The sequence below is a fragment of the Alternaria alternata genome (assembly GCF_001642055.1).
Source record: "Alternaria alternata strain SRC1lrK2f unplaced genomic scaffold CC77scaffold_25, whole genome shotgun sequence".
Lineage (NCBI taxonomy): Eukaryota > Fungi > Ascomycota > Dothideomycetes > Pleosporales > Pleosporaceae > Alternaria > Alternaria alternata.
The window spans coordinates 180705-206641 of record NW_017306214.1 but is presented as its reverse complement, the minus strand read 5'-3'; the positions used below and the strand labels follow the sequence as shown (position 1 = coordinate 206641).

Sequence of the window (25937 nt, the reverse complement as noted above, 5' to 3'; positions counted from 1 at the left end):
GGTGGATGCTCCGTTGATGGTGAAGCACGTCGTCGCCTTGATTGCATTCCGCGCTCAAGACACATTGCGGACACTCCTTACTCTTTTGCACAACGCATACCTCTCTTCTCACTCCCAGATCCCCTCACTTGTCCCTTATTTTGTTCGTGCCTTATTCCCCAATTCGCTAATCTGACACCGAGGCGCCATCACCGCCCAACACCGTCATGGTCCGCCTACGAGAAATCCCCAGGACGGCCTGTTTCGCCTGGTCGCCAGGCCCCACGCAGCCTCTTGTTGCCACTGGAACCAAGGCCGGGGCTGTGGACGCCGACTTTTCAAACGAAACACAATTGGAGCTCTGGGAGCTCAAGTTGGACGACGCCGAGCAGGGCGTGGAGCTCAAGCCCGTTGCTACCGTGAGCGTCGAGTCGAGGTACCTAGCAATAGTCCAGGCCCATATGATGGTGTTATGTAACTAAGCAAACATGGCAGGTTCAACGACATTGCATGGAGTCAACCCAGTGAACAGTACCCGCGGGGCATAATAGCGGGTGCGCTCGACAGCGGGGCACTAGTCCTATGGGATGCAGAGAAGCTGCAGGCAGGCGAGGGTGAGGATGCGGAGATTGACCAGATCGACAAGCACACGGGTCCCATCCAGGCGATACAGTTCAACCCCTTCCGATCCAACATCCTCGCCTCGGCCGGTGCCAAGGGCGAGCTCTACGTCCACGACCTCGCCGACGACTCCAAGTCGTTCCGCCTAGGCAAGGCTGGAGCGAACCCTGACGAGTACACTACATTAGACTGGAACAAGAAGGTTGCGCACATTCTGGCCACCGGCAGCAGTGGCGGCTTCGTCACCGTCTGGGACGTCAAGCTGAAGAAGGAGAACCTCACATTGAATCACTATGGACGGAAAACAGTCAGCGCCGTGTCGTGGGACCCCAACGTGCCCACGCGACTAGTCACCGCCATCCCGACGGACCAGAATCCGCTCGTGCTGGTATGGGACCTTCGCAACACCAATGCACCAGAGAAGACGCTACAGGCACACGACCAGGGTGTACTGTCGCTTTCGTGGTGTGTGCAAGACAGCGACCTCTTGCTATCTTGCGGCAAGGACAACAGGACCATTGCCTGGAACCCGCACACCGGAGAGCAGCTGGGCGAATTCCCAGTTGTCACAAACTGGACCTTCCAGACTAGATTCAACCCCGCGAACCCGAACCTCCTCGCTACGGCATCCTTCGACGGCAAGATTGCTGTTCAGACGCTACAAAACACTGGCGCTGCAGCGGACCAGAGCAAGGCGGCGACTGAAGCCCCTGCAGGCGAGGACTTCTTCGCCCAGACACACGCAGAGCCCCAGGGCGCATCCTTCTCTCTGAAGACACCCCCGAAATGGCTGAAGAGGAGAGCGGGTGTCGCCTTTGGCTTTGGTGGAAAATTGGTGCGGTTCGGCATCGTTGATAACAAGTCCAAGATCTCCATCGAGACATTCGCAGTAGATTCAGACGTCAGCGCCGCAAGTGAGGAGTTCGACAAGGCTCTGGACAAGGGCGATCTCACAGCAATATGCGAGTCGAAGATTTCAAAGGCTGCCAATGAGGAAGAGAAGGCCGACTGGACCGTGATCGAGACCCTCACATCAGAAAACCCACGAAGCAAGCTTGTCGAATACCTTGGCTTTTCTGACAAGGAAGAGGAGCTGGAAGAAGAAGAAAAGAAGAAGGAAGAGAAGACAAACGGCGATGCGGACGAAGGTTCCTCATTCTTCGATAATGCGACTGATGAGGGCAACTTCCTCTCGGATCTCGCAGCTTCCAAGGGCGCCAAGACCAACAATCCCTTCCAGATTTATACCGGCTCCGAGTCTGAAGCAGACACTAAGATCACTCGCAACCTCATGCTAGGTGACTTCAACGCGGCATTGGATGTATGTCTAAAGGAAAACCGATTGTCGGATGCTTTCATGATTGCCATTTGCGGTGGAGAGAAGTGCATCGCCAAGGCACAGGCTGCATACTTCAAAAGGCAATCTGACGCACCAAACTACCTACGACTTCTTGCGTCGGTCGTCGGAAAGAACTTGTGGGACTTTGTATACAATGCTGATCTGAAAGACTGGAAGGAAGTCATGGCAACAATCTGCACATTTGCCGATCAAGCCGATTTCCCCGACCTTTGCGAGGCTCTCGGAGATCGTCTCGAAGAAGCCATCTCTGAAGAGTCAGGATCGTACCGAAAAGATGCGTCTTTCTGCTACTTGGCTGGTTCCAAGCTTGAGAAGGTCGTCGTCAACTGGGCCCAGGAGCTTCAAGAGAGCGAGAAGGCGGGCATTGAGCAAACTGATGGTGACAACAGTTTCTCAATCCACGCGCGATCACTCCAGGAGTTCATCGAGAAGGTCACAGTGTTCCGAAAGGTCACCGACTTCAAGGACACCGAACAGCAAAAAGAGGACGACTGGAAGCTCGAGCCTTTGTACGCAAAGTACGTCGAGTATGCTGACATTGCTTCTGCCCACGGCCAGCTCGCTATTGCAGAGAAGTATCTAGATCTTCTGCCTCAAAAGTACCCAGCAGCAGATGTAGCGAGGAACCGGGTCAAGCAAGCCACCAGAAAGGTTGCAGCCCAGCCAGCGACAGCCCACAAGCAGGCCCAGTCTACTAGCACTGGTCGTCGTCAAGTCGTAGTCCCTTCATATGGTCAACCTGCACAAGCAACACCAGCACCGCCCCAGCAGACCCCGTACGCTCCAGTCAACCCTATGCAAACGCAGCCAAGGGCGTCGCCTTATGCTCCAGTCAACCCTCTCTCGTCACAAGCTCAGGCCACTGCACCATCAACATTCACACCAGCAGCAGCGTCCGGCAATGCGTACACGCCAGCCGGCTACCAGCCATCTCAACCTCAGGGCTATGGTGGTTACGGTCAGGCTACCCAACAACCAATTGCACCTCCGCCACGCAATTTCTCCAACTCTCCATCTATTGTGCCAGCAGCCAACAGGGGTAGCATTCCCGCCTGGAATGACACACCAGACTTTGGCCCCCCTAAGCCAGCTTCGCGTCGTGGTACTCCCATGAACACTGTTGCTTCTCCGTTCCCGAACCAGCAGCAGCCCCTCGCAGGTCCGCCTCAAGGCCCGTTCTCGCCAGGAGCACGATCAACACCTCCACCTCCTCCAAAGGGCCCGCCTCAAGGCCCTCCTCGTATGACTTCTCCACCAGCTGGACCTCCAACTGGCGCCCCAAACCCCTACGCACCAACTCCGGCAACAAACAACTACGCTGCACCACCCGCAGGCTTTGCACCCCCACAACAAGCGCCACTACAACGTGGAGCGTCGCCATACCAACCCCCAACTGCTGCCGCTCCGCCATCGAATCGCTATGCTCCTGCTCCAGGTCAGCAACCATCAGCCCCATCTGGGCCTATGGGTGCAATGCCACCACCGCGTAATATTGCGCCTCCTCCAGGCCAATTTACACCCGCTGGCTCACCTTACGCACCATCGCCGGCGCAACAAATGCCACCGGCTGCCGCAGCACCGCCACCACCACCAAGGGGGCCACCGCAAGGACCTCCACGGGCAGGACCTCCTCCCGGGGGCCCTCAAGGCGGACCACCAAGACCAGATTCTCGACCCGGTACTGGTCAATCACAAGCGGCTCCGCCGGCAGCAGCCAAGTATCGTAAGTGATCCATCAGGTATCGTGTGGATTGGCCGGAACTAACTTACATACAGCTCCTGGTGACCGATCGCACATTCCCGACGCATCTCGTCCCATCTACGAGATCCTTGATGCCGACCTACAACGGGTCAAGGCAAGGGCACCAGCACAGTACAAGCAGCACGTTGCAGATACCGAGAAGCGCCTCAACATCCTGTTTGACCACCTTAACAACGAGGATCTGCTCAAGCCCGATACTATCCAGAGCATGAACGAACTCGCGGCTAACATCCAGGCCAAGCAGTATGATGCTGCGGTCGCAATCTTTTCGGATTTGATGACCAATAAGACGGATGAGGGTAGTAACTGGATGGTAAGTCTTACTTGAAAAGCGTGTGAGACGAATGGAAGGCTAATGTTTGATGCAGGTTGGTGTCAAGCGCTTGATTCAGTTTAGCAAGTCGACTGCTTAGAAAGTGAGTGCTGCTGCGACTAAGAACGTACTGGCCAGTGTTCCCGAAGATTACGTTGTGGTGTACAAGTAGAGAGTTTGAAGGTGGTAAACAAAAAGGCCGCGTTCAAGGCAGGATTCTTGCCCCCGTGTTTAGCGTTTTTGCATGTCATTAGAGAAAATGAGAGATATGCTGAATGATTGATGGATCGATTCGACTAACGAGCACTTTTTTCGTTGTGTATTGCACGCGGATGTCTCCTGTGTGGTAAGGTGCGCTTTCTATCTTGACGTGACATAACATATTCATCTAGGTTTCCCTTGCGCATGGCCATATTGTGAGGAATGTTGCACTTTCTTCACTGGATGTCATGCGCGGATGCCTCCGAATGAGTGATGTACCTTCTATACCCACATCCAGCCTCTACTTTCATCTAGGTCGCCCTTGTCATATCTTGTCTGCGCTGTGTGCATACAGTCGCAAACACGCGATACCATTTGCTATTCTGAAAGATCATACATTAAGAATAGAAAGGGCACCGTACTATAGTTTTTTTTAGAGGAGATGAACAGAAAACTAAAGCTACAAGTACATAGCATATATAGTCATCACAAGATTTCAACACTCCACAACACGGGCTAAACACGTACTCGAAGAAAACGTTATCCGCGAAGTATCAGAGCACGAGCCACTAGGCGAGGAAACGGTGGCGGCGTAGAGTGAAGGAACTTGAGCATTTCAGAGAGAGAAGGCAGAGCTGGATAGTGTGTGTTCGACTTGGTTACTCAAGTTAACAACAATCCGCTTGTTTTGGCGGCACGAATAAAAGCGAACAACGCGACTATCGCCTCGTTCGCTCTCTTCATCCACAGAGATCTTTGGGTGTGTACTGTTCTTGTTGGAGGGTCTTCATAGCGAACTGCGGGCTGCACTCGGAAAGGGCTTAAGCTTTTCCCTCCGAGCATTCGATACCTTTCTCCGCTGATGATGACATCAAGCCGCCAGCAATGTGTCACCATACTACCCCAGACAAACCGAAGTCTCACGCGCCAGAACAGATGGAAAATCTTAGACGACAAACGCCTGGGTTAAAGCCGTAAGGTGGATCGCTCAAATTCTCACCCGAAAAGATTGGGGGTTTTTTTTTCTGGCTCGACTCCGCGACATGTGGTTCAAATGGTTTGGAGAACACTTTGACCGCCCTCTTCAGCCTAATGTAGGCCATGTTTGCTCCATGTACGTTCATATCGGTTCCATCGTGAAGTCAACGGTGCCACCGCCAACCGATGGTGCAGTGACGATGCGCAACTGGTACGAGCTGAAGCTTACCGTTCGTGGCAGCAGAAACGGACAGGATCTATCCGTCAACTACGGTGATGTACTTGGCTCCCTGTAGTCTGGCGAGTATGTCCGTCTGCGTCGTCAAAGGATACGCATCCTTGATAGCACAGAAGTTGGTTTCTCGCATGTCTGACACGGGTCGTCCTTTCCATTCGATCGCACCTAAGCTTACAGTTTGCCTTCTTTCGTGTACACCTTTTTCCAGACTACGAAAACAGGGACGGGGAGAGGCGCAGGCAGGCGCAGGCAGGCGCATACAGTCATTGAGCCGAGACCAAGTACAACAAATGCAACTCAAACACCCTCCATCAATCCGGCAGTTGAAAAGCTTTCAAAGCCGCACCTTCTGCGGTGTGTGCGCACAATCTATCCAAAGTAGTGGATCTATCTGAGTTGGACATCTCTTCTTCCTTGGAGGTTACTTGGACTTTGGGGTATATACTGCGCGAAGAACGCAAACAGGCCAGAGGTTTCTCCGCGAATCGATCGCGTGTTGTAAGAAGGTACGAGATAAGCAGACTCGGATATAACATTCGCGCTACTGTCTAGCCAATTTGAACGTATCTAGGATTCAAAGATTGCTGAATGCCATCAATTTGACCTTTTGACAGGTTTATCGTCTGTGTTTCAGAGCCAACGTGAGAGAGACTGCGCGTGGATGGTCAGGCATTGCAATGAGAAATGAATGTGGATGTCTCGATGACGTCGCTACCTAGATCATGAGATGCTCAGCTCAGCAGTGGGCCTTGTGCTTCAGGGGATCTTTGCACAAATAACAATTGTGCATATGCACCGTCCTAACCTGCTGTCTGAGCTATAAAACGACCAAGCACGATTGTTAAGCTAAGCCACGTCTAGACTGTCACAAGATATGGTGAATACCTCTTTCCACAAGCTCATGCACAAATGCGGTTGTGTTCGTGATGGCTTTGTAGATGCGGAAGACGGAACATGGTTCAAGATCGGGCGGGTTCGCTAATCGTAGCCGATCGGGTCAAAGCCGATCTCAAGCAACACCAGGCGTCATAACATCAAACTTCAATGTAATGACGTAGGCGCGAGCTCGACGCGTTAGCCACCCAATATGGCCTTGGAGGCACGGATCGCAAGTTTCAGCCTCCTCCTTTCAATAATCTTGCTGTTCTTGTACGGCGCCATCACCTAAGTATTGAACGCATGTTACGTTCCCTTCACTGCATCCGCTCTCGTGTCGCATTCCAAACACCACTCCGAGCGACAGCATCTGTACAGACATCTCGTATCATATCTCTTCTTCCGAATATGCCCCCCAAGCGAAAAAGGTCTGCTGCCGCAGTAGCAGCGGTTGCTACAACAGAAGAGACGCCTCTTGTGGATCGATCACAGATGCGCCGAACAGATGTGCCTTTGCCTACAAACGTCGCGAAGCCACCACGCCGCCAAACGACGCGTGGGGGAAAGACTGAAAAGACGGATCCTAATCTCAACCCTGACATTGTCGATGGTGTCACCGCATTACGGGCATCGCCTGACGCAGAAGAAGGCGCGGATGCTGTTCTGGAATCTGCCGTGAGCAACGGTATTGCGACTGAGGCCGATACTGCACCAGATGCAACTGCGAAAGACAATGCGCTCCCACCACCTGCCACAAACGGCGATGCGCCCGTAGCAAATGGCGCCCCTGCAGCGAACGCTGCAAAGAACAAGCGAAAGAAGGTCGGCGGGCAGCAAATCAAAGTGGAAGAGGATGACACCAACACAAGCGCCGTAAATGGTGTCGCTGCAAAGACCACCGCTCCTGCAGCCAGTGCTGGGATGTCTGGCGATCCCGACGACGTCGATAACCTAGAGGCTGAAGACGAGGACGAGGCAGAGGTCAAGGAAGCCCTGTCGAGACCCCCACCGGTCAATTCTGAATACCTTCCTCTTCCATGGAAAGGACGGCTTGGCTACGTATGCGTCCTGCAGGTACTTTTTAATCTAAACTAACGAGCGTGCATACAGGCCTGTCTCAATACGTACCTCCGTAGTGCTACCCCTCCCGTCTTCAGCTCGAGAACCTGTCGTATTGCGAGCATCATCGAACATCGCCATCCCCTGAAGGACCCCTCACAGCCCGAACATGCCACTAAAAATCGCCCCGATAAGGAACAACCAGCGGATGTCGCGCGAGGAATGAAATATGTGGAAGAGATAGGCCTTGCTAATGCGCGGGATATTATCAAAATGGTGCGCTGGAACGACAAGTACGGCATCAAGTTCATGCGCCTGAGTAGCGAGATGTTTCCATTTGCAAGCCATGACGAGTACGGCTACAAGCTTGAGCCTTTTGCTGGCGAAACATTGCGTGAAGTAGGCAAAGTGATCGGCGAGCTGGGTCATCGAGTGACTACCCATCCAGGACAATTCACTCAGCTGGGATCGCCGCGAAAGCAGGTCATCGACAACGCAATGCGCGATCTCGAGTACCATGACGAGATGCTTTCTCTGTTAAAGCTTCCAGAGCAGCAGAATCGCGATGCTGTCATGATTCTACATCTCGGTGGTGCATATGGCGACAAGCCGGCGGCCATTGAAAGGTTCAAGGAGAATTATGCAAAGCTTCCTCAGAGCGTCAAGAATCGTCTGGTGCTTGAGAACGACGATGTTGTGTGGTCGGTACACGAGCTGTTGCCTCTATGTGAGGAGCTCAACATCCCATTCGTGCTCGACTACCACCACCACAACATCATATTCGATGCAGATCAAATCCGTGAAGGTACCAAAGACATCATGGAACTCTACCCACGGATTCTCGCGACGTGGGAAAGAAAGGGAATCACACCTAAGATGCATTACTCTGAACCGACACCTGCTGCGATCACTAAGACAACGCGGAGAAAGCATTCACCTCGCGTCATGACATTCCCTCCCTGCCCTGATACCATGGACTTGATGATCGAGGCAAAGGACAAGGAGCAGGCCGTATTTGAGCTTATGCGGACTTTCAAGCTTCCAGGCTTTCATACTTTCAACGACATTCTGCCACATACACGTCAAGATGAGAACAAGCCGTGGAAGCCCAAGCCTAAGAAAGCTGTAAAGAAGAGTAAGAAGAAGAAGAGTGACGAATTGGACGAGCTGGACGCGAAGCTAGAAGAGGAAGAGCCAGAGGACGTGCCCCCGCCTATCGTACCTGACGAGGAAGTGGGCATGGGAGGGCCAGAGGGGAGAGTGTACTGGCCTCCGGGTATGGAGGACTGGCTCAGACCCCCAAAACGCATCATCAAGAAGAAAGAAGACGGCGCTGCTACGCCAGCGAAGAAGAAGCGCAAGACCGCCGCTGACGCGGCGTCTGTAGCAAGTGAAGGTGCTCCACTTGAGGATGTCAAGACGCCCATCAAGACACCAGCCAAGAAGGCGGCACCGGCTAAGCGAGGAGCAGCAAGTTCGACTAAGAAGAAGGCAGCAGTTAAGTCCGTGCCAACACCTTCGGCTTCCGATGAAGAGGAAGATCAGCTTAGCTCACCCCCGCTTAGCGATGTAGGGAGCGAGGACGAGGCTCCTGTTGTGCAGAAGCGAAATGCACGGCCTGCTGCGACACGGAAGAAGTCTGGAAGGGCTACGGCCCAGGTTAGCTACAAGGAAGAAGCGGACGAGATGAGCATGTAGACAAGTGCAATCCCACGGTCATCGGTAGCCATGGTGCAGCTAGTCGTAATATCAATCCCAATGTAAACGAATACGTGATTTCGGTCCTTTGGGCATGAAAATAGCGACATTGAAAGCACGATTCACATCATCTCGGTTGTAGGAGAGGTTGAGTAAAGACAAAACAATGCTCCGAGCCTGCTAGATCCTTCCCTTCCCGCTTCAGGCCGTTATCCCGTCCCATTCCTTCCCGGCCTTGTCCCTTCCGTCTTTTTACTGAAACTCGTATTCAACGTCTTCTCAGAGTTCATGCATTCTCCACATTGACGTAGCTCACAATTTGCTGTTCGCGCTTACCTATCTATTCACCTTCCCAGTCCAGCTGTGTGGCCGAAACGCTGTATGAACATGCGTTCGTTGGGGGTTAAGGACGCATAAACGTGCACTATGTGGACCTTTAGATTCGCTAGGCCTAGGGGGGGAGAAAAGAGATGGGTTGGAAAACAAACGAAAGCAAGGTGGAACAAATTGGGCCAGCCACCTCCATGCTCGTACTAACCCCCCCTTCACCATAACATCTCTACCCCTCCCCCTCCCCCAATACATGGCGTTAAACAACGTAGATAGATACGTTGTTGCACCGGCATAAGACTTCCAGAACTTTATCGAAGCACGGCCCGTTACTTTGCCGCACTAACCGACGGATGCCGAGGCATTCCGCACATCTTCTTAGCACCTTCCATTGCATGTCCCACGGCCGGAAGGGGGATAGAGCTCAACCTTGTGTAAGCGTGTAAGATGTGACTGCCTTGTTGTCAGAATAGTAGTGCGGGAGAGGTGTCGTGAGGGTGTGGTTGGGAAAGCAGGCACAATCACATTGCATGTATGCATCGATAGCTTAATCGATAGCTTCACATGCATGGTGTCATGCAGGTCAGCGTTACTGTGAGAGTGTCGACTGGTTCTAGCTGGCTTAGCTGGCCGTGGGGAGATGCAGATGCAGGACCACGTCGGAGGACATGGGCAGGAAAGGGGTAAGAGGGTGTGAGTTAGTGCGAACATCAGAAGATAGCCTGGAAAGTTACTTTGAGGGGTATGGTCGTGGTGGGGGGAGGATCTGGTGTCTTCAGTTTCAGGTACGCGTCGCGTAATGGAGAGTGTGTGGGTTGTGTATTCCTGCGCTGTAGCGAAGAGGCATGATTTACCAAGACCGTTATCTGTGGATGTTTTGTAGGAGTCGACATGTTCGTATTCTTGATTGCATATGTGTCCATCTCCTCTTTGCTCCACTGCGATAAAGTGTATTGCACGATCTTTCGCAGGTAAGTGATCCCACCAATCGCTGTTCGTATGTGTGTGTCGTCGATGGCCCGACTGTTCCCTTGCACGTCCTTCTGATTTCTCAACACCAAGAACTGCGATCTAGAATACTCTCTCTAGTGTCTGTCGATCAACCATTGTCGACCATGACTCGATTCTAGGCCGTGTCTATCGCTTCTCTTTCTCTCTTGCCTGCTGCCAATCAACCCCAGTCACCTTGTAGCTATCCGCAATCGGTTAACTTCCCGCGGCTACATATCTGCAGGTCTATCTGCACAGCCTTGCACAGATAGAGGTTCATGCCCGTACCATGTCCATGGACTCTTGAATCGAACATTCGGTGCACTAGTGCATGTATTTTTGCATTGACGATGCGCGTTATGGTAACGAGGGGCTGGTAGCCTATCCCAAGTCGTGGCTGAGAACAGAGCAGGGAAGTTGGTTATACTGTTCGGCTGCTATGCGGAATAGCATTGCGCCGGTGGTCCGTCCTCAGACCGTACCGCCATGGCTGGAATTGAGGACCAGGTGGAGACTCTTTTCTGTACGTTTGGTCAGCGGTAGGCGGTGTGGCGTGCTTGTTTGTTCAACTGCAGCTCAGCGAATGAGGTTTTTGGCGGTTAAGGCGCTGCAAGAAGATTGTTTCCCGAGGAAGAATCTATGAACGGTTCATGTCAGTAGATCATAGCCTGTGTTGAATAACCGAGCCGTCTCGCGTCGAGCTCTGATCTTCGGCACTACACAATGCGCGATTCCCAAACCTCTGTTTTCAATTTTCAACTTCTAGCCTTATCAACCATGAACTTGAATCAACACAAGAGGTCGTACGACGCATTGTCCATACGCTCAGACCCCCAGGGCCCACATGCGATAAGAACACGAAGACTGTGCTTGAGATGGAGAAATGGAGAACGGGATAAAGGCCGAGCTTGTGAATATCTACGCGAGAGGCCTGAGCTCAGAGAGAAAAAATCGTCAAGCGCCCGTCATCCGTCCGTGCAAGTATGCAAGACACGCAAGAAGAAGTTCCAAGGATTCCTCGGCATCCTGATGCATGTGCGTAGTTGAGAGCGCATAGGCTATGCGGTCCGGAAGTGTTGGATCTCGATGACGGGTGCTGTGATGTAGGAGGCTGGAGGATTGTGGTTGTGCCGAATGATGGAGACTGGTAGTAAGGCAGCCATCTCAGGAAGAAGATTGCAAGGCCAATTGAGAAGACGGTTGGAAGCTAGAATCACTGCGATATATTGACTATCGCGGGGTTCCGTTCTCTGAGAAGAAAGTGCTACACCTGGAAAAAGCCCAAGATCTGTGTTCGGTTCATTACTTACTATGACGCTATAGCTGTTGAATGATGTTGAAGTCCCATCATAGTCATTGCGCGTGGCAGACATGCGCAAGGAATACCAGTTTCATTGTTACAAATTCGTTTTCAGTTTGCTGATTGTCTCTCAAGGCTAAGAGAGCGTCCAGATGGTTGCGCGGATGCGACAGGTGAACGTAAGCAAGTACCGAGAGCTCCGGCTTCCACAGGACCACCACATATAGTTGTTCTTCAAGTTTCTATAGAACTCTTCTCTACTGGTGTACCATAGACATCAATACCAAGAACCTACTGCACCACCGATGTAACCAAAGAGCAAGCGCATACGTCTGTCTCAAGCCAGCAGACAACGGAAGTGCCGGCCACGGGAACGCGTCAACAACAACTACTCAACGCGCCTTCACGACATCTGCTTTTTTCTTCCTCAGCCACAACGTCACCATTCCAAACTATTGCCCAATCTTTTTTTCCTCTCCGGCTTTGCATGGCTCAACACGGCACATACCCTCTAGGAACTTCTTTCGGCCCTTTAGTGATCGATTGTAATGGCCCGCTCCGCGATCGTCCTCCTACGCCTCACGCGAGCTACACACAGCGTACATCTAGCATGACACCATCACGCTCTATTGTCGTGGAGATGAAGGGTCAACGCTTCGAGCGGCATGACGAAACAAAGCGTACGCCTCCTCCGCAAGTGTCGGCTATCTTACTCCGCAAAAGTTACGTACAAAATTGTTTCCCCAGATTATCACATGCAAGACATAGCTCCGTCAAACTACGGCGTGGTCACGGCGTCCGTCAGACAACGAAATTTCCAAGCCGCCATTCCAGCCGGCTCTCTTGTTAGAAAATAGCCGATGACCCAATTAGGCATTACGCCCGGCTCGAGTTGGAGCTCGGGTGAAGCGCCCGAACGGCGTGGAAGTGTGACGAGATGAGCGGTTCCTGCGTATCCTAGTATTAGCACACCAAACGAACGAAACGCGTTGGCATGGCGTTTTCAGTCTTGGTATCCTAGGGGACCCGTCCGCGTAGGTTTGGTTGTTACAAGTTACAAGTTACTGTACTAACAATAGGGGGCAATGCGATACCACAGGCTCTCGGTGAATCCGAAATGATTGCACAGTACCTATACACCGGGTGATACATACCGCGGTATTCCCGAATGCGACGTTGGAGAGATCCGAGTCACGTTGCCATGTGCAATTGGATATCCATAGCACTGGGAATATTGTTACTTTTCTAATCGCAGCTATTCCTAGCGCTAAACTTTTCGGCTTCACTGCGTTATCTTCTTGGCTTGTTCTGCTTCGCTGACTTGCTGCCTTCTTGCTACCAATACACCGTACTATAGTAGTCGAGTTGCGTGGTTCCGAGGAGCCAAAAGGACATGCACGCACGGAAATTTGAAGGGTTAGCGCAAGTACACAGGCAATGCAATACAAAGAGCACCTGGGCATCGAGAGGGGCAGAAGCGTGGGGTAGATAGAAACGGAGTAAGTCGTATTGCAAAACTCCCATTCTGCTCTGCGCATGAATCAAGAGTCCTAAAGTAGCTTGAATGTCTGACTGGCAAGGCGCCCAACCGGCTGCTCTCCGCTTCTGTTCGTATCGTGAACATCCCCCACCGGCTACTACTCGTGTCCCTCCAACGATTCCCCCCCGCAAAGCGGGCAAAGAAGCAATGCACCTCTGACGTTGTTGTATTGCGATGCACGAGCAGTGACGTGTGCGACCCGAGTACGTAGGTCAGACTTGCTTTACATGAAAGAAAAGAACAAAAGCCTGAGGTATACATGAGCTGAGCTGTCAGCATGAGTACACGTTGTACCTGGCAGATGATCACCGCAGATCCCCGTTCGGACAAGCAGTGGCAGGGCAAGCTGAGCCGGAACGAGCGAGACCCCTCTCAACCACTCAACTATGCGGTACGTACCCCAACCAACACCTGCATACACGGCATCAGCGCATCGGCGTCGCCTTCATCGTGATCTCAACCCTTCGCTTTCAAAAGCATTCTCTCATGTTCAAGAGGCACAACAGCTTTGACAGGTATACCCCTTCATCTCATTGCGACATTCAGCGGCGGCGTCTCCGAACCCTTCCTTTTGCCCCGCGCAGCCGTCAAACGTCAGCACCTTAACGCCGCCATAACCGCCTCTTGCGCGCCATGGCCGCTCGTCTTTCGCCATCGCTGTGAAACCCTGACCTGGCAAATTTTTGTTGCTCCAGGTAGTCTTGTCTTGTGTTCGTGGTCGTGGTTCGTGGGTTCGGCATCAGCTGGTACAAGCTTGAGCCTTGTGAGATCGGGTCAGCTTATCACCTTAATCGAACGTTTGCTGTCGCTGCTGTCGTCTGACTGGACGAACATGTATGTGGCTGCGCACTCCTACAAAGTTTAGGTGATGACGATCTTGAAATTGGACATGTGGTGAGGTCAGCGAGTCGGCAGTCTTCGCCTCATGTCAAATGAGACGCTGCAGCCTCGATTTGCGCAATGCCGACGCCGTGTTGGGTTGCGGTGTTGTACGATTTGCTGACCGGCGCCGAACCGGTGAGCCTTGTCTGAATGAATGAATGATCTCAGCTCATGTTTTTCTTCTTCGTTCTTTGTGTAACCACACTTGTTAACCCATTGCGCTGGTAGAGAGGCGCTCGTGCAGCCTTGCATGGGATAAGCGTTGGGGTGCATGCGCGATGCTCGTGCAGAATAGCCGATCTGGACAATCTTGAGACGGGTTGCGCAATCTTGTAAAGATACCAAGACAGTGATTGCAAGCGAAGAAGCAGGCGTGGGGTGTATGTGTGAGGATATGGTACGATTTTAATTTCATTAACTGTGTAATGCTTTTCACAAAACTTCATATCGTTGCAGGGTATGCCGCATAAACGTCGCTACAAATATACATAAAATGAAGCCGAAAAACTTGTTTGCCTAAGGTTCGCTTTTCCCAGCCGGCCCAACCAATCCTGAGACCCATGTCGTAAAACCTGTTCATGCACGTTTTTCTTCGTTGGTGAGCTTCATATCTGTGAGTGTGTGTGTGTGTGTGTGTGTGCTCAAGCTCGTGTGTATAGCTTGTGTCCAGCAAGCGTCGTCATCAAATCACAATGTACTCCCCATCCACGCGATCCATGGCTCTCCTCCACCGGAAAGGATGCTGTACGGTACTGAAAGGCCCATTCTGCCTCGGCACCTGCACATCGCCATCCGACCATTCGTCATCTTCGCGCCATACTCGTTCGAGCACTTCTAGACCACTGAGATTGTTGAAGAACCCGCTCTCACGTTGAATCTCCACACATCGTTGTCGCACCACAGCGCGGTGTTCAGGGTCAACGCATTCCGTGCCGATAATGAATAATGGCCATAGTAGGAACTTGTTAACGCAGCTCGTCATACCAATCTGAGAAATGTGGTAAAGTCCCTGTGATACCAAGTTTTGGAAGTTCAGAGCTGAAGCGGGAAGAGTCGGCTGCGCTAGGCGCTCAGTGTAAAGAAGCGCAGCATAGCGGAAGCTCTCGCTAATGTGGAAAAGCGCAGCCTGTTCTGGCGACATGGCGAGCATTGATGATGTTGCTTCGCAGGATGTGGAATGCATGTCTCCAGGTGATGGAAACTCCCACTCTTGTAGCCGAATACGAAGATCGTTCCACTCACTCCAGAACTCGGAGCGAGGATCATCGCGCGCTGAGGTAAAGGGGTCAACGTGCTCGTTAATGGGCGTTCCCCAACCGTTGCCGTCCATATGATCGAAGCTGAACGAGTAAAAGTCTTTGACTTTCTTGGGTCGGGGTGACGATGTAGGCGTGTCGTCGTTGTCGCGTACAGGTCGGTTCTGACTAAGCAGATTTAGTCGTCCGAGTCGTGCAATGAGTTTGAATAGCCGGCCCTCGCAGCCAGAGTGGTGTTCCAATGCGCCCAAGTTCGCACTGAGGTTCATCATGTCAAGCGAGTCGCCGCGTACTTCGATCTCTCGGTCATTGACTGCAGCAGTCATAACATCGAACCAAGTAAAGAAAGTCTCGATCCACCCAACAAACTCTGACCGGACTGTCCTGTCGCGCAGGCTCAGCAGTTTCTGGACGCCTGCGAGCTGAGTCTTGAATTTCGTAAAGCCGGAATCGCAGACATGGAAAAGACAGAGGATAAGAAGCGTAGCGAGTACGGAGTCGTCCTGCGAGCCATCGTAGTCGACAAGCTTCTTGTTGAGGAGGGCAATGGAGTTGGCCTTGTAGTGCTTCTCTTCGTCGGTTGCTTCGCCATGCATCTCGCGCAGCTCTTGTGTCGTCATCTGTGAGTAAGCATGATCCGGTATCAGGCGCGTGTCATGCAGCACGCTCAGTCGTCGACCTTCTATACCTCCGCGCATACGCATGTTATTGGTAGCTAGAGCTCCAATAGCGTTCTGGAGCTCCTCGTTGCGCATGGCTAGATGTATGATGTGCATCCGATAAGGGTTGGTATGGCTATCAAAAGCCACCAGCACCGGGCATATAAATTTGTCGTAGTAGTCCAGAAGGGATAGCATCCGCGGGGAAAGGGGCGAAGCGATGGTAAGGCTCTGAGGAATCGAAGTGGTGAGCGACAGTACATCTTGAGACAGGGGGCCAGAGCCATAGGAAGACATACCCTCCGACGGGAGAAAGGAGAAGCCAGGCTGGAATCCATTGAAACTCGAGCTCATTTCCCCCTCAACAAAAACATCCTGAAATACGACAGGACCCATACTTTGCGAGGCTGCACTGACTTCGGGATAGTCGTGTATGCTCTGATCTGAGCTTACGCTAGAGCTCATGTCGTCCCCCGTTGGTAATGAGCGAGGAGCCTCGTGAATGAAGTAGTGGTCCAGAGAGCCCATGGGCGCCTGGTCGAATGGCTGATATCGTGGTATTGAAGGGTCTGCGAAGGGAAATTCGTCAACGGGTGTATTTGGGAACTCGCTCGGTGAGGGGAAGTCGCTATCGCTGTAGGTACCAAGAGAAGCAGAAGAGGCCGACATGCCGTTGTCCTCGAAAGGTACGTGCAGGGTGGTTTGTAGTCTTTGGAGGGGACCCCTATGTGGCTGGTGATGTCTGAACTTGGAAGCTTGAGGATGCACAAATTCGAATTGCTCTCCATGATGTTGCATGGGATATCCGACTGGAGTGGACGAAGTGGGGATAGGTATTGGACTTGTTGGGCTGAAGTACTGGTATTCTTGCGGTGCAGAGAACATAGGGCTTGTAGGACTCCTTGGTGAATGAGCACCAAAGTCAATGCTCGCCCGACTGTTGAAGTTGTGCTGGTAATCTTGGTGGGCACCGGTGCTTGACGTGGTGCTGGTGGAAGCTATGGAGTTCATCCGCTGTGATTTTGGCTCCTGTGTTGCAGTTGCAGAAGGCGACTTTGCAATAGGCAAAGACATGCCTCGGAGCTTTCCACGGCTAGCTACTCCCACACCCCACGTTAGGGTAGTACGGTATCCTGAGCATTCTTTTCCAATGTCAACGCACGGCCCACAGTATGGACGGCGTCGATCACACTTGACTTGACGTTTCTTGCAAGCAAAGCAGTCGTCGGTGGCTCCAGTGGCGGGTGCTCTTCTTCTTCGTTTCCTGGGAGCAGCGGCAGCGTTGTTGGTGTTGGTGGCGGTGGTGTCTGCCTTCTGAACGACCTCAGCAGGCTGAGCAGTGGTTGATGAGACGGCCATGGTGGGTGTGATAAAAGAGGAAGTGTTATTGCAGTACTCTACAACGTTGCATCTGCAGGATGTGGATCGTGTATAGTAGGTGTAGAAACAGAATAGACAAGAAGACGAGGGGTAATACTCAATGGAGCATAGAAGAAGCGCGTCACGGTGGGTAAGTATTATTTTGGCCTCGATGGGTCTGGGTAAAGGAAGCTTGGTCCCCCCGTCTGATAAGGTCAGGGCCCTAGTGGACAGGGCTCTGGGATGCCAAGGGGTAGGATGCAAAATGCCGCGGCATACTGGACGCTAGGATATTAAGAGAAGAGGTGGTCATCTTGAGAGATGTGCATGAAGGATGTGGCCCGCAGCGAGTAGGCCAGGTGCCCGCATGTTCTCGCAGCGGCTGCAAGGCTTTGGCTGTGGCAATCCCTACCACACCCCACACCGTGACGGCGAATTGCAGGACGGCGCGAGGTAAGGTCGGGTTAGGGTCGGGTTACATCGTGGAAAAATGGTAGCACCCCGGCAGGAGCTTGAAGATGGATGGCGACAGTGGCCTGCTGCAGGACGGAGAGGGCTGGACGCCACGAAAGCTCCACCAATGACATGCTGCAGCGCGCACGATCTACTACCGGCCGCTAAGTTCGGAGCAGCTAAGAGGCCACAGCCACTGAGAGAGCTTGTGTCGAGGGCTCCGGGGTGAAGGCGTTGCAGGGCTTGTTCGGCTCGCGAGCTGCTGCACTGCTGCAGAAGTAGTGCTGGTTGCTGCTGATAGCGTCAGGGCCACCATGGGCAACGTGAGCGCTCGGACGAATGACCAGGCGCAAATGGTCACGGAGCCGACCGAGGCGATCAATGTGCCGCCGCGAAGACGCATCGAAGCTGTGTAGAATGATGTCGCTGGGATGGCAGCGCTTGTAGTCTGTCAGGGCTTGCCAGTGGGAGAAGACAGCGAAAAGCCGCCCGCTGGTGAAGCCTTCCGCCAAGCCAAGTCCTGGACGAGTACGTAAGGTTAAAGAAACGGCCTCCCATTGCACGCCAACCCCGCAACGGGAGTCTCTGATCTGCCGCAAGGCATGAAGAAGGGAAGGATGCGTGGGTGATGCAATTTGCGCACCTCTGCACGCGACGGGGCAGCAGACACGACGAGCACACGTCTGACGGCGGGCGCGGATATTGCGATGACATCGAGGATTAAGGACACGGCGGGCCCAGGCGTAAATGATGCAAAGCTGCACGCAATGGCCGGGGTGCCTGGGATACTGGACGACTGCCAGCAGCTGTCTGTCGCCCTGCTGTCGCCTGCTCCGCAGCCCTCTTGGCAGAACCGTTCTTGTGGGACCCGCTGTGATAACAAGCCATGCGGGCCTGATGAGAGAGCGATATGACCATTGCCATCTCAAGTGCACCCCCACGGTTCGTGAGAAACTGACCGTGGCAGTGCCCCAAACACCTCATGAGGCCGTCTTCTCTCGACCTTTTAGATTCCCTCAGGGTCTGCTCCAACAGCCCTGAAGCCTCCAAAAGCCTCTGTCGTGCATGATGCCGTGGCTTCGGCCGCCGCAAGAGTGCCGAACCTGTCCAGCTAACGGCGCCTAGGTCACTCAGAGCCCAATCCGTTCCCCATCCCATCCACATCCCATCCCCATCCTATCCACCACCTTATTCGTGTAGATACAAGCCACTCTCAAATGGCGCCTTCACCGATTCCCATACGCTAGCCTGATCGTGGTATTAGGCACGTGAGTGCCAAGTCAGACATGCATCGGAGACGTGCGCTACTTTGGTATGCTGGCTGTGCTCCACCACTCAACGATTTGTCTCAGGTAACAAGCAGTTTCAACCTCCCGTCAGCAGATGGCTTTTGTGTTGCTAGACAAGGTTTCATTATCCAAGACCTGTCACTAGCCATCCGTACCTGGGGAAGCAGTTCACCGTCAATGCGCCTGCGCAAATGTGCACACGCGGGGTAGTACGGGGATGGATACGAAGCAGCCACAGACCTCGTTCGCCCACTTGGTGAGCCCTCTCCAAAAGCGAGTCCTTTTACAAGCTTTGTAAGACTTGTAGCATGTCTTCCTTCGCTCCGCAGAAGACCCGCTGGCAGTGGCTCTCCTAATTCCAGACCTAGCCATCACGCCGAAACGGATTACGAAGAGAGCCTCACGGATGCCGGCTGGATGCCTAGCTTCTGCGAGGCTAGACAAAATGATAGGAGAGCTGCGGCTCCTCACATTCATTGTTAAGCTCCGGGCAATATCCGACAATCATACCATTATGATGCATCAGATGTAAAAACGCCTGAGGGTCGGAGTTTGTCCGATAGCTGCGACTAGATCATCTACGCCATTCTGTGGGACATGTCTTGTAGCCGAGCGGGCCATGGCAGCTCTACAAAATCCTAATCTCCGCCCTGGCAATTCTTCCGGCGCCAGGTAGAGTATAAGATCTCGCTTCCCGGACCCTCAATTCTACGATGCCCGGCCCGACAGCAGACGTTTCAAGAGACCTGGAGCCAGACCGAGGCATACTGAATGGAGAAATGCTTCCGTGTTTTCATCTTGAAGATCGTCATTTCGCCGGCACTTGGTAGGGAACGACAAGACAAAGGCGTCCGCAAGCGCTGGATCTCTTGAACAACCGGCGGCTGCGGTTAGAACAGCGAACAGGGCTCCTCGGAGGCTCTCTATTTATGGTCTCCACAAGAACCCTGCGCTAGCGAACAGCACCGTCGATGGGGCCCGCTGGGTCTTGTACTCTAGCGTCGATATCGCTCCAAGGGTGAGTGTATCCGGCTCTTGCCCACGCGGACACATTGTGAGCGCTTCGAAGCGACGCAGAAGAGCGGTCTGATGGCTGCGGTTTGATACCTTTGAGCGTGCAGATCCGCTAGATACATGTCTAGCACGTGAAGCAAGTATTGGCTACGGCCAACAGCGCCTGACAAAGTTTCGGCGGCTAGCTGGAAGCACTCTAGCTTGCACAGGTAATTTCAACTTCCCACGATGGAATGGAGCTCCCGTGGAGACGAACATATAGCATTGAATGGCGCAATTCGTATGAGCAAACAAAAGTGGAGTGGGAAGTAGGAATACCTCCCGAGTATTCCGCCTTGTTGAATGCCATAATCGTGAGGACATGGTGGTACCTCGAAGGTTCGCGGTGCACGTGAGAAGGTTGGAAAGCGCCAAGATTTCAGTGAAGGTACCTAGGTAGATATTCCGTACCTGTGCAGCAACTTGATTGCAGCACTTGGCATCTCGGAATATAGCCATGTGTTAGCCATGTAGTAGCCAAGTGCTGCAACTCGCTTCACGGTCCATGCGATGCAATGTTTCCACGTTTCTTGTAGCCTGTGCACTGTCCTCGGATACAGTGCACAGGATCCGAGGTCATGTCGAAGCTTCTTACGTTGGAGCTCAAAGCTCGGATGAGTGGTCCATGCATAGCATGATCCCCGCAAACATCAACCCCACAAACCGTCTGACAGCTATGCACGTCATGCCATAGCATTTTGTCTGACCCTGAGTCGCCTATTACATAGAACCAGATCATCGCCATGACCTCGAAATTCCGCTGTCTCCGTTCGGCGCGTCTCGCAGCGCGTCACCCGTGTCCACGAAGAACATTTGCTTCAGCCGCCAATAGCCGCGCAGACCACGTTCGCATCGTCGAAGTAGGACCACGAGATGGGCTGCAGAATGAGAAGCAAACGGTGCCTCTGGCGACCAAGATCGAGCTGGTCGAGAGGCTGGCAAGGACTGGATTAACTACCATTGAGGCAGGCTCCTTCGTCTCGCCCAAATGGGTGCCACAGGTTAGACATAGGCGTCGAAGCCGGCGACATTCGCTGACCATGAAGGGCAGATGGCCAACTCGGCTGACATCCTCGAGCACGTACTCTCCCGAACACCACAGTCGCCGCATCCCATCACCTACCAATGGCTCCTGCCCAACGCCAAGGGCTTCGACAACTTCCTTTCCATGTGGCAGTCCAGGTCGACACCACCACCACCATCTCCAGGCACCGATAATGGCCCCGCCCTCAACACGTCCTCCTCGGATCCCAATGCCATGCCCTCAGCATCCTCCGGCGCCGAAGCCATGGGCAAAAGCCGCAATGCAACAACACCTATACACGAGCTCTCCATCTTCACAGCGGCGACCGAATCCTTCACGCAAAAGAACACCAATTGCTCCATAGCCGAGTCGCTGAAGCGTTTCGAACCTATCATGTCCAAAGCAAAGGAGATGGACCTCAAGGTCCGGGCATACATCTCAGTCGCACTTGGCTGCCCTTACGAGGGGCCAAACGTAGACCCCCACAAGGTGGCGGAGCTGGCAGTCAGCTTGCTCGAAATGGGCGCCGACGAGATATCGGTGGCGGATACCACAGGCATGGGCACTGCGCCCAAGACGCTGGAGCTCTTGAAGACTCTGAATGCTGCTGGTGTGACCAAGGACGACCTGGCGCTGCACTTCCACGATACCTACGGTCAGGCGCTGGTCAATTCCGTCGTTGCTCTGGAACACGGCATTCGCACCTTTGATGCAGCCGTCGGTGGGCTTGGAGGCTGCCCGTTTAGTCCGGGCGCGACTGGAAATGTTGCGACCGAGGATCTGGTACACTGTTTCCATAGCTTGGGCGCCAAGACTGGTATCGATATGGAGAAGCTTGCTGAGGCAGGTGAGTGGATCTCGCAAGAGCTGGGCAGGGCGAACGATAGTAGAGCTGGCAAGGCTGCGTTGGCTCAGCTGAGGAAGTCGGCGTAGGGGGTGGGAAACAATCAAACTTGTGTATGCCCTCGAGTATGATACAGATTGGTATAGAATATGATGCTGGAAGCCTCGGTGTTCTTGGTCGCTTGCCCCAAACTGTCATGATTCTTGTTAAGAGACCGAACCTAGACGAGGTAACTGCGCGAACACTTAATGGCTGCTTCGATGGCTTATCATTCGAGTCTGTCTATGAGCTTCATCCCAAGGTCAGGCAATACGATGTTCACTCAGAGACCAACAATGAAGGGTAACTTGGATTCAAGAGGGAAGAAGTTGTGACACTGAAATCACTTTTAATTGTGAAAAAGGCGATGACATCAAATACTGACTTGAGGTAGTTAACTTTGAGTTCGAGTGGGTCAATCCATGGAAACGGAAGGAATGAAGTGAAAGGATGCACGTATCGCATGTGTTTACGCATACTTGTGTACAGAAGGTGGTACCTAACAAAGTACGCACTGAAGCTATGCTATGGATTTGTACATGATAATTCGAAGGTAAGACACAGTGTCTACTTTCGGGTAAGCTAAGTTCCATCTTTTGTTCAGAATCTAACTCGTTACTAGTCACCGATATCCGGTAGCGACGTTTCGCCCGCTTCTTCCCATAGGGAACCCCACATGCTTCGTTCTACTACGACTTCTATCTCTTCTCATCTCACACCATAGCTTACACAGCCAGGCCGAATTCCTCCAGATTGAATTTCAAGCACTTCGACCATCCTCGATTGACGCATAACTCGCTAGCGACCAGCCTTGGTGTTACGTGAGTCGAGACTTTTCAAAAGTGAGGCGATTGGAAAGGTCTTGTCTAAGAGCTCCTGGGCAATGGAGGCATATGACACCACCGGTGCTGACAACCCTCTAGAATACCGCTTCTTGAGATTGAAGAGTCATGCATGCACGGAACACCATCCAGCGGCCTCTGCCGACCACGGTAGAGAAATGGCGCAGGTGAATCATAGGAAGAAACGGAACAATTATTAGTAGTAGGTACAGTTATATTGAAGATAGCTACCTCCGTCTAGAAGTTATTGACGAGATTAATATGTAGGTTAACATAGAATTGTAGAGCCTGCCTACTCACCACGAAAGGACTTTCATAACTCCCTCTGGATAAGGCCCAGGATTCCCCTTCAAACCCACGTCAGGTTGCACCCAATGTGAAAACACTCAAGGAGACTACCTCCAAGCTCTATCGTAGTGTCAAACAACAACGAGAAAACAAGGTCAGAATCCCATTCATTCGTCATTATCGCAGTACACTTTACAGGCTAGTAAGTAATATGCGAGTGCACTGCGATAAACACTCGCGCTTACAGTCTTGCATATGTTTGGCAGCCAAATTATATACAGACCAGATAACATATTCTTCAACAATCACTTCATTCACCTAGGATGTTCACTGTTTCGACTTGGCGCGAGTTCTCTCCCTTAACGCTTCGTGCTTTCTATCCTCTCACCTCACCACACCTTGCTTCTTCCGCTTTCCCCGTTACGTCGCCATAGATGGGACTGCGAGAGCCGCGACTCTTCACACTTGATCGCGATCGTATGTCAGCATCACGCCACACTGTGCAAGCTGACATGTAAAATGTGAGCGTTCCATTATACCCGTGTTTGCAACTGCGGTCGTTCTTGGGCCTAACAACTGAATCACCAACAGCTCAGGTCCATGGCTTTGACGCTACTTGGCCTGCCAGTCGAGCTCTTGGATCGCACTGCCGATCAATTCCCTGAAGCAGAACAAGATGGTCGTATGCGCCAACACGACGCCAAAAGCCTCTGGCTTGTCCGCAGGAAAACCGAAATGGAGACCAGAATCTGGTCCGAAAGGAACGTCCTCTAGTCTCGCATTGTTTATCGTTTGTCCAAGAGCGTTCGAGAATTTTACACTAGATTGCCAACCATGAAGATCTTTACGATACGCTTGGGACAGCTGGAGCTGCATTTTCTTACTACCCCGCTCAATATAGATATCAGCTTGGAACAGGCAATGTGTTACTGCCTCGAAGACTCTTTCAAGCACAGCTTCGCACAATGCTGCAGGGGTCTGCCTTGTCTGCACACAAACTTGTTCCGACGGGTCTACCAATCTTTACGGCCAGTAGCAATGTGCAGAACAGGGTTACGGTACATGGTGGCAGACCACGATTGTTGTACTGGAAGTTGTCTCGAAATCACGTTTAGAGCGACTCGACATCGGTTGTAAGCAAGATCTTGCGCCGCTAATGCTTGACTATCTATTTACTTCTCTCAAAGCAAAGCTTTACTTTTTTGATACATTGAAAGAAGTCGTTGGACTGATTGATGTGCGAAGTCTCGATGAGACGGTGACGGATGCCTCCATATTGCCAGTACCATTGCTGAAGCTCACATCGTTCTGTTACTACGGCAAGAAATCTGGCGTTCGGCCTCATGTGCACGATAGCCCTGGGTTCTTTCTCCCTTCCTAGTAGTCATCACTGTAACATTTCGACCTTTGCAGCCTGAGGATGACCGTTAAAGGGCTCATCGACGTCATCAGAGTACTTACTGAGACCCTGGAATGACTGGGTTTGGAGGGCGTTGTACTAGCACAATGTACGTGGGAACATGTCCTCACTAAACTGTTGCCTCACGCTCCAACATTGGCGTACTTGTATCTCTCTGACTTGTGAGTGGGCGATGGCCTTTACCATCGATAACGAGGGCTATATGGCCGACTGGCAACTCGGAATCGTGATTATAGAATCCCCTACCCCGATACTTGACCAAATTCGATGTGTAGAGAGGTGGAAAACGGGTATGCTTGGGCGATTTGTAATTCCAAGGGTAAGTGTGTTCTCAAGCTCAACAAAGAAGACGACGAGTCTTGTACAAGCTGCAGACTCATTTCCCACTACTGCGCACCTAGCTACTCACTGCTCTCCGTGCAGCTCATCCCAACAACACCATGGAGAGCGTTCGATCATCGTCCCATTAAACTACGTCGCCGACAACTGTCGGTAGCATAACGACGTCACACAGTGTCACCAATGAATGATGGCCGCTACGGTAATTTCGTGGGGTAGTGTGCGGTAGCGGAAGCCCTCCGATCCTAGGGGAAAACCAACCAACTGCCGCAACTATCACGATCAGGTTTCCTTAGCCTGAATACACAGCGTCGCGAGCATTAGACACATAACGGCGCTGCGCTGCGCGCATTACGACCGGATCCGTCTTATCCGAGATCAACGAACTACTGTACATCGAACGATGAGGAAAAAGAAAGGAAAGAGAAGCGTGGTGCAGGAACGCTGAGCGTGTGAGCATGTGAAGGATGCAACACCGACGCATTTTTCTCTATTATTATGAATTTTTTTTTTCATAGAGAGAATTTGAAACAACGAAACTTGTAATGGACCTCACGTTGAGAGTCTCGACTGTATGCAAGGAGTACCCGCCCAGCTGCATTGTGCCTGTCAGCTTGTGGCTTGACGCTCGCGTCCACGTCAGGAAATTGTCCAAAGAACCCTGGAAGGCATCACGAGCTGTCAAGAAAGCAAGATGATCGTCAGCGCGAACTTGGCAGCATCATTCCACGACCTTGCACATGTGTTGGATTTGAGTTTTACCATCGGCGAAACTATCGGTCGGGGCGCAGCCTTCTGTTTGGCTGAGTGGTCCAGGTGTTTGATGAGATTGGGAAAAAGATATGACGTGTGGCGGTAAAAGCAGGGTTCAATTTGTGGGCTAGCTTAGCGTGGCTGACGCACGGGGTGCGGGATCGACAAGGAACTTTGACGGAACAAGGCAGG

The 25937-nt window shown here is 52.4% G+C and overlaps 5 protein-coding genes across 5 annotated transcripts; 4 read left to right on the top strand and 1 right to left on the bottom strand.

Annotated features, from left to right (window-relative positions):
• Positions 1 to 3: 3 nt before the first annotated feature.
• CC77DRAFT_973037 (WD40 repeat-like protein) lies at positions 4 to 4340 on the top strand. The gene is made up of 4 exons (XM_018535871.1): positions 4 to 415; positions 475 to 3683; positions 3737 to 4035; positions 4091 to 4340. The coding sequence occupies exons 1-4, from the start codon at positions 207 to 209 to the stop codon at positions 4133 to 4135; spliced, it is 3762 nt and encodes a 1253-aa protein (XP_018380919.1). The 5' UTR covers positions 4 to 206; the 3' UTR covers positions 4136 to 4340.
• Positions 4341 to 5235: 895 nt separating this feature from the next.
• Positions 5236 to 6144, top strand: CC77DRAFT_446991 (hypothetical protein). The gene is made up of 2 exons (XM_018531722.1): positions 5236 to 5350; positions 5456 to 6144. Exons 1-2 carry the CDS (start codon positions 5338 to 5340, stop codon positions 5845 to 5847), a joined length of 405 nt encoding a protein of 134 aa, XP_018380918.1. The 5' UTR covers positions 5236 to 5337; the 3' UTR covers positions 5848 to 6144.
• Positions 6145 to 6420: 276 nt separating this feature from the next.
• Positions 6421 to 9167, top strand: CC77DRAFT_1024864 (UV-endonuclease UvdE). Its single transcript, XM_018525954.1, has 2 exons — positions 6421 to 7387; positions 7439 to 9167. The coding sequence occupies exons 1-2, from the start codon at positions 6737 to 6739 to the stop codon at positions 9083 to 9085; spliced, it is 2298 nt and encodes a 765-aa protein (XP_018380917.1). The 5' UTR covers positions 6421 to 6736; the 3' UTR covers positions 9086 to 9167.
• A 5524-nt stretch (positions 9168 to 14691) lies between these two features.
• On the bottom strand, positions 14692 to 17717 carry CC77DRAFT_446781 (hypothetical protein). The gene has a single exon (XM_018531721.1). It carries the CDS (start codon positions 17399 to 17401, stop codon positions 14810 to 14812), a length of 2592 nt encoding a protein of 863 aa, XP_018380916.1. The 5' UTR covers positions 17402 to 17717; the 3' UTR covers positions 14692 to 14809.
• A 3091-nt stretch (positions 17718 to 20808) lies between these two features.
• On the top strand, positions 20809 to 22392 carry CC77DRAFT_445357 (hydroxymethylglutaryl-CoA lyase). Its single transcript, XM_018531718.1, has 2 exons — positions 20809 to 21197; positions 21248 to 22392. The coding sequence occupies exons 1-2, from the start codon at positions 20940 to 20942 to the stop codon at positions 22151 to 22153; spliced, it is 1164 nt and encodes a 387-aa protein (XP_018380915.1). The 5' UTR covers positions 20809 to 20939; the 3' UTR covers positions 22154 to 22392.
• Positions 22393 to 25937: the final 3545 nt, after the last annotated feature.

Excerpts from the sequence above, each read along its gene's own strand:
- CC77DRAFT_445357 (XM_018531718.1), top strand. The coding sequence starts at position 20,940 with ATGACCTCGAAATTCCGCTGTCTCCGTTCGGCGCGTCTCGCAGCGCGT. Across the intron at positions 21,198-21,247 it reads CGCCCAAATGGGTGCCACAG|ATGGCCAACTCGGCTGACAT; the intron begins GTTAGACATAGG and ends CATGAAGGGCAG.
- CC77DRAFT_1024864 (XM_018525954.1), top strand. The coding sequence starts at position 6,737 with ATGCCCCCCAAGCGAAAAAGGTCTGCTGCCGCAGTAGCAGCGGTTGCT. Across the intron at positions 7,388-7,438 it reads GGAAAGGACGGCTTGGCTAC|GCCTGTCTCAATACGTACCT; the intron begins GTATGCGTCCTG and ends GCGTGCATACAG.
- CC77DRAFT_446781 (XM_018531721.1), bottom strand. The coding sequence starts at position 17,401 with ATGGCCGTCTCATCAACCACTGCTCAGCCTGCTGAGGTCGTTCAGAAG.
- CC77DRAFT_973037 (XM_018535871.1), top strand. The coding sequence starts at position 207 with ATGGTCCGCCTACGAGAAATCCCCAGGACGGCCTGTTTCGCCTGGTCG. Across the intron at positions 416-474 it reads ACCGTGAGCGTCGAGTCGAG|GTTCAACGACATTGCATGGA; the intron begins GTACCTAGCAAT and ends CAAACATGGCAG. Across the intron at positions 4,036-4,090 it reads ATGAGGGTAGTAACTGGATG|GTTGGTGTCAAGCGCTTGAT; the intron begins GTAAGTCTTACT and ends TGTTTGATGCAG.